Source organism: Cavia porcellus, unplaced genomic scaffold, assembly GCF_034190915.1.
Source record: "Cavia porcellus strain 051 isolate PalLab524CR breed Dunkin Hartley unplaced genomic scaffold, mCavPor4.1 scaffold_31, whole genome shotgun sequence".
NCBI classification, from domain to species: domain Eukaryota; kingdom Metazoa; phylum Chordata; class Mammalia; order Rodentia; family Caviidae; genus Cavia; species Cavia porcellus.
In genome coordinates this window covers 25573402-25590654 of record NW_026947514.1, presented here as the reverse complement: position 1 = coordinate 25590654, position 17253 = coordinate 25573402, and the positions used below count along the sequence as shown (strand labels likewise).

The 17253-nt window shown below is 43.1% G+C and overlaps 1 protein-coding gene across 2 annotated transcripts in view; it reads right to left on the bottom strand.

Moving 5' to 3' along the window:
• Nucleotides 1-3066: 3066 nt before the first annotated feature.
• Nucleotides 3067-17253, bottom strand: part of Angel1 (angel homolog 1) — a 35097-nt gene continuing 20910 nt past the window's right edge. For both annotated transcript variants that reach the window (XM_063241105.1, XM_003472442.5), the window contains exons 8-10: nt 6746-6815; nt 6097-6260; nt 3067-5613 (exon numbers count right to left, since the gene is read on the bottom strand). In XM_063241105.1, coding sequence (XP_063097175.1) covers nt 5453-5613; nt 6097-6260; nt 6746-6815 — 395 coding nt within the window. In that variant the 3' untranslated portion in view covers nt 3067-5452. The remainder of the gene's footprint in view (nt 5614-6096; nt 6261-6745; nt 6816-17253) is intronic.

Sequence of the window (17253 nt, the reverse complement as noted above, 5' to 3'; positions counted from 1 at the left end):
GGGCTCTGAAGCCCCTTCACATCAGTTCCTAGTCTCTGCATCCACCCACGCCCCTTCTCCACTGCCCCTCTTTGCTCTGGACCTCTTTCAACTGTTGACAAGCCCAAACAATTGGAACAAGACTCTCACAGGGAATATCCCTGAAGACCCTACATCATTTTCCAGCTCTAACCTTTCCCCCCACCCCCAAGTCTTTGCTGTCCATTTAGGTTAGGAGCGAAAGTCAGACCTGTAAAAAAAAAATTTTTTATGCCAGCCAGTCCCCCTCTATAAAACCCACGCTGGAAGCACAGTTGAATACAGCTTATTTTCAGTAGTGTGGTGATGACCAGGGTTTGTGGGGAAGGCATGCAGTTGGAGGTAGGAAAGGCTGGCTGTGGGAATCCTGATTATGCCATTAAGTAGATGCAATTTTGTTGTAGGTTCTACAGGTAATTACAGTTGTGACTAACTTGGGGTGTACAGCCTTCCCCACGCCCAGCTAACACAGCAAGGGGCCCAGTGGGCATTTTGATGAGACAGCCCATACACAAAGGGTTCTGGGAACACTTGTGGGAGGGAGGGCTGGGGCAAGCCTTTGTGTCTTGAGCCCAGCAGGCTCATTGTGGACACTGCTAGGCCATCTTCTTAGAATGCAGAAGTGTCACAGCACACTCACAGGAGGATCAGAACTCAACTTCCTGGGGAGAGGGTGTTGGTTTACTCCCTGCTGCCCTGGTTCTCAAGCTCACAGCAGTAACAGCTGAGTGCAGTGTCCAATCCAGGCACAGGAACTGTGCATGTAAATTGAGTTGGACTTTTGGATGCAGACAGCACTTCAGAGCCCTGAAAGTGAAGAGACTGAAACTCTGTCGCCCCCATCTGGCAGAACCTGGCATTTTGGCTGCTACTGGGAAGCAGTTAAATTTACAGATTATGCAGATTGGCCCAGACACTGGCTGCCTGGTAATCCTTGGGTTTGCCAGTGGGGATATATGGACCAGCTGCTGAGGCCTGGCGGGTGATGAAGATGGGGGACCTCAGGTCAGTGATAGTTCTCTTGAGTCCAGCCCACAGGACAATGTGCACAAATACATGGATGCCTTCCAATTCCCCGCCAGAAAGGATTTGGTCTTGGGAAACAAAACCTCCAGGAACCTTAAGTGTGGAAGCTTCATTCTCTCTACAGCTGGCTGAGGCCAGGCCCTAAGGTCATAGGAACTGCCTGAGGCAGAGGAGAGAGTTCCCTTTAAAACACATGAAATTCACCTTCTTCCCATCCAGGCCAGCGTGCACCCCACCGGGCTCTCACCTGGCTGGCTGCTTGTCTGCAACAGTTCAGTTTTGCACACTTGCTTGGAAGAAGAGAGGGTAGGAGTGTGCCAATGGAAACTAGAGGAGGTGGGCCCTCCTTCCCAGGGAGGAGTAAAGGCCTAATGTGCCTTATGTAAGTGGCCAAAAAACCAGTCCTTTAGTTCATAGCTACACCAGGCCAGGAACTGGAAAGAAAAGCCAAACAAAAACACGCAGCACCCTAGTTAACTTTCCCTTCTTGGTCTCCAGCTTAAAGCTGCCTCTGAGGTTCCCTTCCCAGGCTCCTGCCAGGTGCTTGTCCGCCCTGGTAGGCGATAGCTTGTCTTGCCGACTCTCAGAAATGCTGGGTTCAGAGATGCTTAGATGTAGAGAGCAGCAGAGCCATGGCTGAGCCAGGGGTGAGACACGTAAACAAGGTGCTGAGACTAGAGCAAGGCCAGTGTCTGGCCTTGGTGTTCCTCCCCGTTAACGGCAGCACAGATAGCTCTGAGACCTTGCACCTTCAGCTCCATGGCACGCTTCCCCACGTTTCTACTGTATAGAATAAATACACAAGCTGGGCATGGCGGCTCACACCTGTAATCCCAGCACTCGGGAGGCTGAGGCAGGAGGATCATTGGGAGTTCGAAACCAGCCTGTGCTACACAGTGAGGGCCAGCCTGAACTGCATAGAGACCCTGTCTCAAAAAAAAAAAAAAAAAAAAAAAAAAAGAAAGACACAGACCATGCTGGGCTGTTACTGCCTCTCCATCAGAGAAGTCAAGTACCACCTGGTCCCAGCTTTCCTTTTAATGTGTGTCTAGATTTTTCTTATTCTCCTGTTACCCCCTCAAGACCAGTTGGCTGCATGGGTTGTGGCACTTAAGCTGGTAAGAAATGAAGCAGTCTCATGACTATCAACTTACCGCTCTGGGATTTGCTTTCTCAGTGGTAACAATACAATCTGAACTGTCCCCCTGTAGTATATTCACTGTGCCAATGGGAGTGGAAGCACAGAGTAAACAGCTAACACCAGTGTCATGCCCACGTTAAATGACTGAAGTTAACTGGAGTCTCTCATACCAGGAAGGGACTACACCTCAAAGCTTGGAGCTTTCAGGCTGGCATCGTGGTGCATCCCTGTAATCCCAGCACTTGTGGGGCTGAGGCAGGAGGACCACTGAGAATTCGAGACCAGCCTTGGCTACAAAGTGAGTTCAAAGCCAGCCTGAACTGCACAGCAAGATGCTGTCTCGAAAAATTTTTTTTTAAAAAATAAAAGCTTGGAGCTTTCAAATAGTTCTAAACCCAAGGGCCAAATCCAGCCTAGGTGGGGAACACTACCTACCTTCTAACATAGTGGGGTGAACCTACAGTATATGTGTTACAGTCACTGTTTGTAGTCACTGAAAGCTCTAAACGACTTGCTATCCCTACCCTAACCCCTACTGTAATTCTCTGGAAGTCTAAGCATCCCTTTCTTGTTACAGAACAAACAAAGCAGATCTGAAACTTCCTTACAAATAGAAATGAGTATTACTTTAATTTTCATTTCACCAAGGGATGTAAACTGAAGTGCAGAAGGGTAATTTATCTACAGTCATGAACCAACCTGGACAAGATGATGAGTGGTATTCTTAATCCCCAGCTACATGTTCTATGAAATCAATGGGTCCCAACCCAGGCAGTACATCAGAGACACCAGATGGTTTTCAAATAACCTGAACTCCTAAAGAATGACTCAGAGGTCAAGTATAGGGTCTAATCATCTGTTCAGGTAAGGCAGACACCTGGTTTCACACGACCTTGCTTGAATTTATTGCACAGGGAGGCTGGAAAAGGACAAAAATAACCAGCAGAGGTGGGCTTTGCAAAGAAGAGAAATGTTTCCAGTGACAGATGGCCCCCAGCTCAGCTCTGGCTCCAGAATGCAAAACAGATGATCAGAAGTACACACTCAGCAAGAGGCATCTGCCACATGCATCCTGCCTCATGCAGCTGCCATAGCTCTGACCAGGAAAACACACAGCTTTCCCCACTTTCCAAATAGATCCTCCCAAGATGTGGTTTGGGTCACATGAGGCCTGTGGGCAGCATATGGAATAACAAAAGAGGTTAGAGCCACTCTCCGCTCACACAGGGCTAGAGAAGGGAGCGGTACCCCAGAAAAGCCATGGCAGGAAGCTTCACTCAAATCCTGTTCCTCCAGGCCTACAGCAGAGGGAGTTTAACAGCGGTAGATTACAGTAGCCTTACTTGAGACCCCACCCCAAAGTCCAAAGCTCCTCAATTCTGCCTCTGCCCACCTCATCTTCCAGACCACTCTCAAAATCCCAGTCTCTTCAAGGTCCTAATGAAAAGATCAACAATGAGGAAAGGTAAACCTTTATTTGGAAAAAGTTGCCTCAGTTCTGCAGACTGCAGAGTGCAGCTTAAATGTTCATTTAAAACCCCTATTTCATTTCCAAAACAGAAACAAATAAAACAAGGAAAAGTCAAGCTCTGGCCCCTGCCATCTTTGGCTGTTTTTCACCCTGCATTTCAGGTAAAAGACACCAGTGGTGTCCCCTCATCCTAGGGACCAAGAGAACACTGCCTTGAGGCCATCTCGGGAGATGCCCAGAGACAGAGCGTGAGCCAAAGTGAACAGTGGGGTATGGTCTGACAGGCCTGGGGCTCAGACAGGCTCATGCCAGGACCCAAGAAACAAAGCTAAAAAATATACACACACAGAAAACCCCCCAAAACCTAGGCATGGAAAACTTACAACCAGGAATACACAATTCAAGTAGGGTCATTGGCTTTCAAAAAAAAAAAAGAAGGAAAGAACATTAAACTCCAGCCCACTGTTCAGCCTGCTAGCCACTCCCTCCAGCCTCATCTGGTGGCTGAGGGGAGAACAGCAGGGCAAACTGATCAGAGCCAGCAGCTCCTCTGAGTTAAGGGAGACTGAGGGAAAGCGCTGGCCCAGGAGCAGCCCAGGCCACTCCTCAGCAATGAAAGAATAAGGCAGGCAGGCAGGCAGACAACGTGGTACAGGCTAGGGGTCCCCGAGGGGACCAGGGCACTGTGTCAGCGGAGGGAAAAGAGAGGCAAACACCACCTGGGCCTTGTTGGATACAGCGATCCTCAAGCATTGCCACCCACAGTTCAGTACTAATTTCACTCAAAGCCACCATTTTTCTGGGAAAGTGTGGCCTGAGCTACCTGGCAAGATTTTCTGCAGAGAGCATGGAAGGGATGGGGGAGAGGGAGGTGGGTAAGGTCTAAAGTGGTAAGAGGAGGGAAGAGCAGAACGCTGCTTCCTGGGTGTGCACAGGAAGACAGGCGGCCCCTTACTCTGTGAGTCGTACCGGCGTCTTTCCTGCCAGGGCTCTACCTCACTCCCTGCCGCAGAGTCCAGTGAGACAAGTTTCTAGTCCTTGAAGTTTTAAACTTCACACCAGGGCCCCAGCCCACTGAACCTGACACAACGTTTCAAACTTCTGTCTCCCTCAGGGCAGCCTGGGGGAAGGGATGTGCCAGGACTGTGGGGAGCTCTGCGACAGAGGCAAAGAGCTCCCTGAACAGGTGGTGCACTGTCCCCCACCCAGCTTCCAGGCCCGTACATTCCCAGAACCCAGATAACAATTTTCCCTGGCTGGCAGGAAGGTGACTAGAGGAACTCAAAGGATAAAGGAAAAGGGCCCCCACCCTGCTGCCTTCTGGCAACATCCAGCCACAGGGCCACGCTCTTACCCTCCCTAGGCCCACAGCTCCGTGTGGAAAGTGGTAGCCCCAGCCCAAGAGGACACACATCTTGTGTGCATCCCGGCAAGGGGGCTGGGCCCAGAGGTCATAAAGACAGGAGGAAGATTGGGTCAGAAGGTACCCCCAAGAGACAGCCTGAAAGCAAATAACCAATAAGATCAAAAGCTCCCAAACCCTGGTAATTAAAGTTACAGGGGAGCACCAGGTACATGAAGGTAAGAGGGAACCCCTGCTTCTTCTGCCTCTCCCAGGACCACTGAGTAGGTGGTACAGGATCAGGAAGAGGCTGGGGCAGGGCAGGGACCAGAAGGCGAGAATGTGGACACGCTGGAGGGAATGAGAAGAGGGACGTGAGTTTCCACAGCAGGGCATTTCCACAGTCACTGATCCAGTGAGCTCTTCCAGTAGAGAAGCTCTCTCCCCTGGGCTGTCACGGGGCGGTGACTTCCATGCTGAAGCTGGCTAGCAGGCAGAGATGGTCTGAAGAGCAGAAGGGGTTGGGCAAGCCATTGGCAGCCCAGAGAATCTCTTCAGAGAGGAGGGAGAGGCGGCCCAGCAGTTTGAGAGTTCCATCTCGAACCAGCCCGTCATCTGGGGCACAAAGCAGAAGCCAGTGGGTAGAAGAGCCCCAGCTATACTGTCCAGCAGGCAGGGCAGGCTCTGGGAACCATGTCTTCTCCACCCACATCCCCCTGGCTGGCCCCACCCAGCCCACTTCATGCACTTGCTCAGAGACCCCATGATAGTATCAGTGAGTGGTAAACTGCTATGACTGCTGGTTTGGGGTAGGGAAAGGAACACTGGCTCTCTAACCTTACCAAATCCATTGACTAGCTGCCCCTCAACAAATCTAATCTCCTCCTGGTGCTCTATTTCCTTTAAGTCAGGGATGGAGACTGACTGTTCCACCCACCTCTCTCTGATGTTTCAAGGGTAAAAAAAGAAGGCAGGTAGGTGGCCTACAGGGAGAATATTAAGGACCCCAGACCCAGGTCAGGTTTCAGCAGCCCATGCCACACCACCAAATGCTTCACCTATTCCCAGGAAGCGGCTTCGAGGGCCCAACAAGCTTACCAGCTCTGTTCCTATTCTCACAGGACTCATCTGAGAAAAAGATATAATCCACTGTCATTCCAAGACCTAAGGGCATTGTGGTGACCTCTGGGCAGCCATGCTGGGGCAGGAAATGGGTATACACTGAAGTCAGGTGGAGGCAGTGCTGGATGGTGCCTACAGTCCTACAGGGATGGGAGGGGGAGAGATTAATCAACAAAAGTTATCACATTTACCTCTAACCACTTTTTCTGTGAGCTTTATTAAGATTTTTTATGTGATGCTCCCAAATGACTGAAACCCAACAAATTTTTTCCATGTTAATTAGAGGCTGGCCATCTTAGCTAAAATCAGACTAGTGTGACCCTTTGACATTGTTCTTCCTTCTCCATTGGCAACCTGGTAAAGTAAACCCAATGTGCCCATCTAGGAAAAGGAAGCTTTGCCGTAAGGCTGTGCCCCACCCCCACTCCCAAGGAAGAAGTAAATGGGCTTCCTGTCCGCAAGAACATGAGTGAGTCACGTCTGGCTCCTGTGCATTTGTACGCCCCTTATAAGCCTGAGTTATAAATGTGCTCCCCAGATCTGCCTCAGGACAACCACAAAGGATCTCTCTCACACCCTTAGGCAGGGGCTAAACTGAAGACTAAAGAGAACCGGAGAGGTTTACCTGGGGAAGACAGGCTCAAGCTCAGACGTGTCTTCCTCAACGACAGACTCAGACCAACCAGCAGGTCGTTCTGTAGACCAAAGATAAAAAGCTTTTATCATCCACAGACAGAAACACAGCATTACAATTTTTCACCCTGAAACTTGTTCTAACAGACTGGTCCAGAAGGACCTACAAAGGGAAAGAAAAACAGTGACAGAAGAAAATAAGTCAAGGTCAAGAACCTCAGGTCGGGGCTGGGGATTTAGCTCAGTGGCATAAGCGCCTGCCTTGCAAGCAGGCAGTCCTGAGTTTGATTCCCGGTACCAATAAAAAGGAAAAAGACCAAAAAAAAAAAAAAAAAAAGAACCTCAGGTTGTGACCACTGTAATCCCAGCATTCAGGATACTCAGGCAAGACTGCCACAAATTCAGGGCCGTCTGAGATACACAGTGAGTTCTAGGCCTGGCTGGAATACACAGTAAGACCCTTCCTAAAAAAAACCCGCAGGCCTCTAACATAGCCAATGGTCTTCATTAGGTCAGCACGTTTTTAGGTTATTTTAAAGAATACCTTCACATAATACAAAAATCAAAATGTGGCGGGAAATAATCAGTGATGTGTCCTTCTCACTAATCCCTGGATTGCCATTCAATTCCTGTCTCCAGAGGCAACCAATGTTACCAAATTCGTGGTGTATTCTATCACATGCCATCTATTGTGTGTGAGAGTTTGTGTGTATACAGTGTAATAAAAAAATATTTCAATATAAAAAATTTATTGCAGTAAAAGACGTTACAATTAATCTGCCTCAAAACATTCCTACTTGCTTAGTCACATTTATCTCTTCATTTCTGCCACTTTATGAAACCGCTCTGTGGGTACTGGGAATCAAACTCAGGACCTTGCGCTTGCCAGGAGGTGCAGTCCACTGAGTTGTGTCCGCAGCTATGAAGCAGCTCTGGAAGTCCTCTTTCCTGAATGTCTTCAGTCGTACTGTCGTGGCTGCCACGATGTGCTGAATCAATTCAAAATGTTTACCTCTTCACAGTTATTTTGACTTTAGGAAAGAGCCAGAAGTTGCACAGTGCCACAACTAGTGAGCAAGGTGCATGAGGACACACTACAGTGTTTTACAGGCCCTCCTTTCCCTTGGGTGGCGCTTGGCGGCAGCAGTCTCCATATTTTTGATGACACCTCATAGAGACATGAAAGAGCACTTGCAGGACTGAGTAACTAAGTGGCAAAAATGATAGTATAAGTGTGTTTAAAGTAAGGGAAAGTGCTCTGAGATTAATTCAATGTGTCTCTTATTGAATAAATTTTTTAAAAATTTACATATTCACTATATATCTTAGTTGTCCTTTGTATATATCTGCAGTTACATATATGTATATACATAGATATAAACATACACATATACATATACATCATACACACATAAAGAAAAAAGAAAGTTAAAATTACCAGCATCAAGAAACAAAAGTTTCGTTACCATAGATCCTATCCACAATAAAAGAGTAACAAAGATAAATTCTTAACTAGACTGGCCAAGAATAACACTCAAATTATTGTATTCAGGAATTAAAGAGAGGCCATTACTATCAACCATACATCAGGAAAAAAGACTATAAGCAAATAACATAAACAACTATACACAAATAAACTAGGTAACTTAGATAAAATAGACAAACTCCTAGAGAGACACAAATTATGTTAACCGATTCAAGAAGCAACAGAAAACCTGATTAGGCTGAGTCGCAGCATACTGGAAGACTAAAGTAGCAAGGTCTTCAGTATGAGCCCAGCCTTGGAAATTAGCAACCTGACAGAACCATGTCGCAAAACAAAAAATAAAAACGAGCTGGAGACTTCCAGGAAGATGGCGGAACAGTAAGCAGCAGAGAGAAAGGCCTCTCAGAGAGTCACCATCCCGACGGTGGAATATAGCATTGTGAGGAGGACAAGGAGGAAGGAAGTGGGTCCCCTGGACCCAGCCCGAATCTCAAGTGTGACCTGAGCCCAGAGAGAGTAAAAAAAAGCTTCAGTGAAGAAGGTGGCAGTAGCTGGCAGCACCTTCCCCAAGAGCCGGCCGCACTGCGCGAGAGCTGTCTCCAGAATCTGGGGAAACAAGGTGGTCACGGTGACAGTGGCGGCTGGTGACCCCGGAGGCCTCTGCAGAGAGATGCAGCAGTGGAGGAGGATCCACTGGCTGGCCGAGTGCCGAGGACTCAGTCCTCTCACAGGAGAGGCAGCGATTGGCCGGAAGCCATTCTGGAGTCCGGCAGGATAAGCCCAGACTCAAAATTGCTGCCAGCTTCCTCCAGCAGCGCTTAGCTGGGCACAGAGCTGTGGAAACTGCTCAGCAAACCCAGTGAGTCTGTCTCAGGGCAGGCGTGTAAGGTTATCTGCTACTCTGCCATAAAGCAGCGCTGGCCAGCTGGGGAACAGTGGCTGGGACACAGGGGCACGATTTGGGACTCTGTCTCCACAGGTTGTCTACTACTGAACCCAGAGAGAATCCTGCAAGCAGGCTGTTTGGTTTTGTGTGTGTGTGTGTGTGTGTGTGTGTGTGTGTGTGTGTGTGTTATGCATGTGCGTTTTTGTTTTGTTTTTTCTTGTTTGTTTGTTTGGTTTTTTATTTTTTTTTTTATGAGTGTGAAAGTGGTTCTTAACCTTTAGTGGGTGTAGTTCTGTTCTGTTCTACCTTTTATCTCTTCTATCTATCTTTCCCTTCAGTCTTCTGCACCAGTTTCCCCAAGTTGGTAGGATCCATCTTTGTTCCCCAACCTTACTTATAATCTTTCTTTCTCTTTTTCTACCTCTCTGTTTTCTCCTTAATCCATTTTAAATTTTAACCCCAAGGGCAAAATTGACACATTACAGACTTACATATTGCATATAATTATCTGGTTTGTTTTACATATTGTTGTAATCACAAATCTAGTTCATAATGGTTAAAAAGTTGTAAATTAAGGGTTAGCTCAGTTTGTTGTTTTCTAGGTTGTGTTTGATGCTACTGGTACCAATACAGTCAAAATTGACATACTTGTTCTAAAACAGCTGGTGGTCTAATAACCCATCACTGAGATTAACTAAGGGTCACAAAAAACACTGTGCACAGTGCCAAAGAATCAGGGAGTAGGCCAAATCTCTCATCTCCAACAAACTGAAGATGTAAGATCTTCCAACAGACTCAAAATCCAAAAACTAGCTACACCTGGAACATACCTCAGAGAAGTAACCATCACCTAAGTGTCCTAAATACTACCAATAAAGCAACCCAGCGCAGGCAACTTAAAAGCATCATTCCTGGAGTTAGAAAAAGAAAAGAAATGAAAAGACAAACAACAAAATGCAAACCCAGACATCTAGTTCACCAAAGGCAAACCCAGGAAGCAATGAAGTGGGACAACCCAAAAGCACCCCACCAGGTCTCTCTGAAGTAGAAACAGCAAAGCAACTGAATGAGGCTCTGTAAAAAACGAAATCTGAAATAATCTCTCAGATAACTACAGAGATTACCAAACACACCATGCTTCATAACATTAGAACAGACACAGATTAAAAAATAGATGAAAATAAGCAAATTATGGAAGCATGGCATAGGAAACAAATGGAACCCATAAAGCAGATTCAAGCAGATATCCCAGAGAATAAAAACTGCACTGAAAGTATTTGAAGCAGATTAGGCCAATGTTAGGACAGGATCTCAGATATTGAAGACAGGCTTACAGTCAGTGACCAGGAAAAGAAAGACAAGAAAAAGTAATAAAAGGAATAAAGGAAGAAATTAAATTACGGGGCTGGGGGTTTAGCTCAGCGGCATAAGCACCTGCCTTGAAAGCAGGCAGTCGTGAGTTCGATCCTTGGTGCCGATAAAAAGGAAAAAGACAAAAAAAAAAAGAAATTAAATTACAATTATTTGCAGATGACATGATACTCTACTTAGAAGATCCCAAAAACTCCACCAAAAGACTTTTGGATTGAATAACAAAATTCAGTAACATAGCTAGTTACAAAGTCAACACTCAAAAACCAATAGCCTTGGAATATGGCAGATAGATAACAGCAGCTACAGACGCTCTCTGAGATATCCCGCTTAGAATCCAGGAGTGGTGCAATGCGAGGAGTCCTAAGGAAGGGGAGATATACCCTGTCAACCCAGGAATGAACTAAGCTGAGAGAAACCAACTGGGGATGGAATCCCAATGCTACAACAGGAACACATAAAATCTCAGTGCTGAAGCTGGAACCCGCACCTCTGGAAGCCGCGATTTGAATTTCCTGCTGCTGCTGCTACGTCCCAATCGGCACAGCAGGGAGAGAGACACGTGAAAACTCTGAGAGCGGGAATCAGTGAACGGAGTTGAAGGCGGGACTGGCAGGGAGCTCTGCATCGACCTGTGGTGAATGAGCAGAACGGGGACCCTTCCATAGAGTAGGAGGCTCCAGCAAAGGACATACTGGGACTGGGCAGACTAGCTGGAACAGGACGCTGCAGTGACTTTAGTCACATATTCCCCTCTCAAGCGGGATTGGTGCGGAGGGCTTGGCCTGGGGGACACCGCTGACTAAGACCTGGTCCCCGCTAGTCCAAACCAGGTCCCAGCACCTGGAGGTGCATCCTAGCAGTAAAATCTTCAGTAGGTTGACCTGGAGGGGCGGGCCCAGCAGAGGCTGCCCAGGTCTGTGTCTCCCTAGTGCACTGCAGTGGGCGTGAACACCTAGCCAGCAGATTCAAACAAACTGTGACCGACAAAGAAAAAAACTGGGCCTCCTATATACGCTTGTATGGAAGGAACAAAAAGTATGGGAAGAGGGAGCAACAAGAAAGGGTCCTCAGTCCCCAATCCTGAGAACACTGATCCAGGAAAAGTAAAGGAAAAGGAGGACAGAAGACATGCAACAGATATGGCACCAATAGACATAAAGTGATATCTCCAGAGCCTCATAGACGAGTTCAAAAGTGAAGTATTTAAGGAAATAAAGCAATATATAAGTAGAATAGTTAGAGAAATGCTAAGCACCACACAAGAAAAAGTCGATGGTGGAAGCAGGTTCAAAGAGATTACCAGGAAACTAAAAATTCTATCGAAAACTGGCATAACAGCTTGAAAGAAACTAAGGATAGACTATCTGAACTGGAGGGTAGATTTATAATATGGGAGCATGAAATGAAAAGCTTCTTAAAAATAACAAAAAAACAAACAGCAACAATACAAAAGCTAGAAGATGATAAGAGAATCTATAACTTAAGAATTAAGAACATAAGAGAAGAAGTGGGGACACAAACAAATGGACTACAAAAGCTATTCACAGAAATAATCCAAGAGCATTTCCCTAATTTAGCAAATGGTAAAGATACTCAGATATATGAGGTATACAGGACTCCAGCCACCTACAACCCAAATAGAGCTACACCCAGGCATATAATAGAAAAGAATATTAAAAGCTGTCAGAGACAAGAAACAAATCACTTACAAGGGAACACCCATCAGAATTACAGCAGACTTCTCAGCACAACCCATCATATCATGAAGAGCGTGGGGGGAAAGAATTCAAGCTTTGAAAGATAATAACCTCCAGCCAAGATTGAGATATCCTGCACAACTATCCCTGGAAATTGATGGAAAAACAAGGTGCTTTCAGGATACAGAGGAACTAGGGGAATATGCAACCACCAATTCAACTCTACAGAGAATACTTCAGGATATTCTAAAAAAGAAAAATACGAAGAATCCAGAAATCGTGGCAGAGAGGCCACAATGAATGGAGCAGAAAACAAAATGAAGAAGACAAACTGACAACTAATGACAGAAAAAGAGCTCAACAGAAATGAGGCAGAGAAGATTGGATGATAGGAAAAGCTATCTTGGAGAAAACAATGTCACAATAGGTAGTGCTGATTTGGCATCATCTTATTTTGAAGTCCCATCAAGCTTTTGTTCTTCTGTCTCCATAGGTCTTAACATGTTGTATCTTATTGGATTTTATTATATGTGATAGTATAAACAAAAACTTTTATAGACAAGGAGATTATACAGAAACCATAGTTCATTATCTGTTAGTTGATTCTAAATACCCTGTAATACTGTCATTCTCCTGAATGGTTATACATTGTGTTGATATATTTGATGCTACAGTATACGAAGTTATACTCAAAAGATCTCAAGGAAAGAGACAATATGGTAACTACTTTTATGTCGGGATTATCTTGTGGTGAAACACTAATTTGCTTAAATGGTTATGTATTGATCTGCACTGTTTAGTTGTTATGCCCTCTTTTATCTCAATCTCCATTTTATTATTTTTTTATTTTTATCCTTTTAATTAAAGGAAAAATAAATTTTAAAAAAGCAGGATATATTATAGTAACCCACTTTGATATTCTATTAACTTGATTTGAAGCCCTGTATTGCTCTCACCATCTTGTTTTGACTGATGCTCCTCTATTCTGCTTTGCTTGATAGTACCAGGTTCGAAAGTTTAGGCAACAGCTGTGATGATAGTGGGATTCATTATGACACCCATTCTGGTTGACTATTATCTACTTTTGAAGACCTGTAATGTCTCAAATGTTTTGGTTTTGTTGGTTTTGTTCTTTACTGTTTTGTTCAATTTTATTATAACTGATGATATAGGCAATTCTATTTGAGATAGCGGGAGGCATTATGGTAACCATTGTTGATCACCTTGTGTTATGTTTTTACATTATCTATTATGTCCACCCTTTTGATTTAACCGATTCTGTTCTGTTAAGTCATATTTCGTTTTACTCTCTCCCAAAAAAAGCAATAAGAACTGTGGGAGCAATAAAACCCAAAATGTGTAATAGTCATTGTACAAAAGAGAGGAAAAGAAAGTGCTCTAAATGGTATAACTGCATGTAAATTTAAGTGTATAAGATAGACATGATATTACTGAGTTTTGTTGGATCATTGAACAGAACTGTTTGCAGTCTCACTGTTTGAATGTCCACTTTATATGCTTTAATCTTGTAACTTGAACAAATATTTCTAAGATGACAATATGTAATCCATTAACTAGTGATTTCCTGGTTTTTTTTCTGAAATTCTGTATAACTTGTACCCTTTTTCTTTTTTTCCTTTTACTCCTTAAATTAAAAAAAAGTGTATAAGATAGATAACCATATTACTGAGTTTTGTTGGATCATTCAACAGAACTGTTTGCAGTCTTACTGTTTGAAAGTCCACTTTATATGCTTTAATTTTGTAACTTGAACAACTATTTCTAAGATAACAATATGTAATCTATTAACTAGTGATTTCCTATTGTTTATTTTTTCTGAAATTCTGTATAACTTGTACCCTTTTTCTGTTTTTTTTTCTTTTTCTCCTTAAATAAAATTTTAAAAAAACCAATAGCCTTCTTGTACACGAATAACAAATTCACTGAGAGAGAAATAAGGGAAACAATACTTTTTAGAATAGCATCCCAAAAAAATGTAATACCTAGAAATCAGTCTAACAAAAGATGTAAAAGACCTCTACGTTGAAAACTGCAGTACTCTGAAAAAGGAGATTAAAGAAGATATTAAAAAATGGAGAGATATCTGTGCTCCTGGGTAGAAAGAACAAATACAGTGAAAATGGCCATACTTCCAAAACTGTTACACAGATTCAATGCAATCCCAATCGAAATTTCAATAACGTATCTCACAGAATTAGACAAAACAATCTGAAAATTCACCTGGAACCAGAAGAGACCTAGCATAGCAAACGCAATTCTGGACAACAAAGACAAAATAGCAGGCATCACAATTCCAGACTTGAAATTATACTATAAAGCTACTATGATAAAAACAGTGTGGTACTGCCAAAAAAAAAAGACCCAAAGATCAATAGAACAGATTAAAAGATATAGAAACAACTGCAGACACACTAAGCCACCTTATCTTTGACAAAGGTGCCATACACATTCACTGGAAGAAAGACAGCCTCTTTAATAAATGATGTGGGAAAAACTGGCTCTACACATGCTGAAGATTAAAACTAGAGCCATATCTTTCACTATGTACTAACCTAAAATGAGAATGGATCAAATATCTTAATATTAAAACAGAAACATTAAATCTGCTGGAAGATAGAGGTGGTAAAACTCTTGAAGACATTGGTGTAAGTAAAAACTTTATGAACAAAACCCAAATGGCACAGGAACTATCACAAAGAATCAACAACTGGGATCTCAGTCTACTGAACAGCTTTTGCACAGCAAGAGAAACCACTAACAGAAGAGAGAACCTACAACGTGGGAGAAAATGTTTACCAGCTATTCCTCAGACAAGGATTACTACTGAGTACAAAGAACTAACAAATAAGTCCTAAGACCCAATCTAAAACTGAGCATCTGAGATTCATACATATTTCTCAAATGAAGAAATACAAACAGCAAATAAATAGATTAAAAAAATGTTCATCATCACTGGTCATTCAAGAGATGCAAAGTAAAACAACACTGAGATTCCAGAAAGAATGCCCCAGAAAGAATGATTATTATCAAGAAATCAAGCAATAACAAATGTTAAGAGGGACTGTGAAGAAAAAGGAATCCTTCACTGTTGGTAGGAATGCAGACTGGTGCAACCACTATGGAAATCAGTGTTGAGATTCCTCAAAAAACTAGGACTGGAGGTCCCATTCATCCCAGCTATTCCCCTTCTGGGTAACTTCCCAAAAGAATTAAAAACATCACAGCACAGTAATATATGTGCACCCATGTTTTATAGCAGCACAGTTTATAATAGCCAGGTCTTGGAAACAACCTAAATGCCATCAACTGAGGAATGGATAAAAAAACGTGTTATTATAGTATTATTTTATTGCATTCTGGGTGCATTTTGTTTCTTCCATAATTACTCAACTAGAACTTTTGTTACAGTGTTGATTAGAAGTGGTGACATTCTGTCTTATTTCTGATCTTAGGGGTAAAGCTTCTATTCTTTCACAATTATGATATTAATTGTGGACTTTATGTAAATTTTGAAGATGTTCTTGTATATTCTTTTTTTTTTTAGTGGTTTTTAATCATCAGAGGGTGTTGGGTTTGGCAAAGATCTTCCATGAGCTGGGCATGATGGCACACTCCTCTAATCCTAGCACTTGGGAGGCTGAGGTGGGAGGATCTTTGCAAGTCTGAGACCAGCCTGGTATACAAAGTGAGCCCAAGGCCAGTCTGAACTGCATAGTAAGACCCTGTCTCAAAAATAAAAAACACAAACCAAGAAAAAAAAGGTCTTCTCTGTATACTTTGGGATAATCATATGATTTTTTACATTAAATATTCATTTAATTTGATGTATTAGATTAGTTGACCTTACATTCCTAGAATGAATCTTACGTTGTCATGGTATACAATCATTTTTGTATTTTCTTGGGCTTGACTTGCTAGTGTTTTATTGAGGAATTCTGTATCTATATTCATAAGGATATTGACCTGTAGTTTTCCTTGTAATATATTTATCTAGTTTTGGGATGATAGTAATATCTCATGGGATGATTCAGGAAATGTCTCCTCTTCTTAGATTTTGAAAGTGTTTGTGATAGACACTTATGATCTCTTCTTTAAATGTTTGGCAGAATTTATCAGTGAAGCCACCTAAGTCTGGATTTTTGTTTGCAGCCCTCCACTACACCCCAGGGCATGAACTGAGGGCCTTTGCACTGAGCTACATCTCCAGATCTATTTGTTTTTAAATCCATTTTATTCAAAAATAAATAGAAAAAAAAGAAGAAGAAGAAGAGGGAGAAATAGAGTGGAGGACGAGGAGGAGCAGGAGGAGGAGAGGAGGAGGTGGAGGAGGTGGCGGAGGAGAAAAACGATAACAAACATGATTTCAAAAACGATTTCAAAGCACGTTAATCAGGGGATAACAATGGTACATGCCATGCGCATTGTCATCCCCAAATCATTCACCCAAAGCACCAGACCTCTGCCTTCAATTGTCCAAATAATACCAGCACAAATCTCTCTTCAGCAAACTCAGAGAAATCAGTAGTATAACTATCTTATTATTAATGACTGTGGATGGGTCTAGGGCTTCTTTTGTGAGAGAAGAAAATATCTACACTTAGATTATAATGATAGTTACACAATTATTGTTTAACAAATCCAGATTTTTATACATGACTGCTACTGATTTCTACAAATTAACTTGTACCTAGCTACTTTCCTGAATTATCTTAGTGCTAATGCTGTTTTTAGTTGGTTCTTTTGGATCACCAATTAAATAAAAATATCATCAGGAAGTAATAATCTATCCTTTTAAGTTTTACATTTCTATTTTCTTTAAGGATTTTTTAAAAACAGTCTCAATATGTTGCCCAGGCTGGATCCTGGGCACAAATGATTCTCTCACACCAGTCTCTCTAGTAGCTGGAACTACAGGAACTGGCCATCATGCCCAGCTACACTTTTATATAGATATAGATACATAGATATAGATATATAGATACATACAGATACATAGATATATAGAGAGAGATACATTTCTATTTTCTACTTCTAAT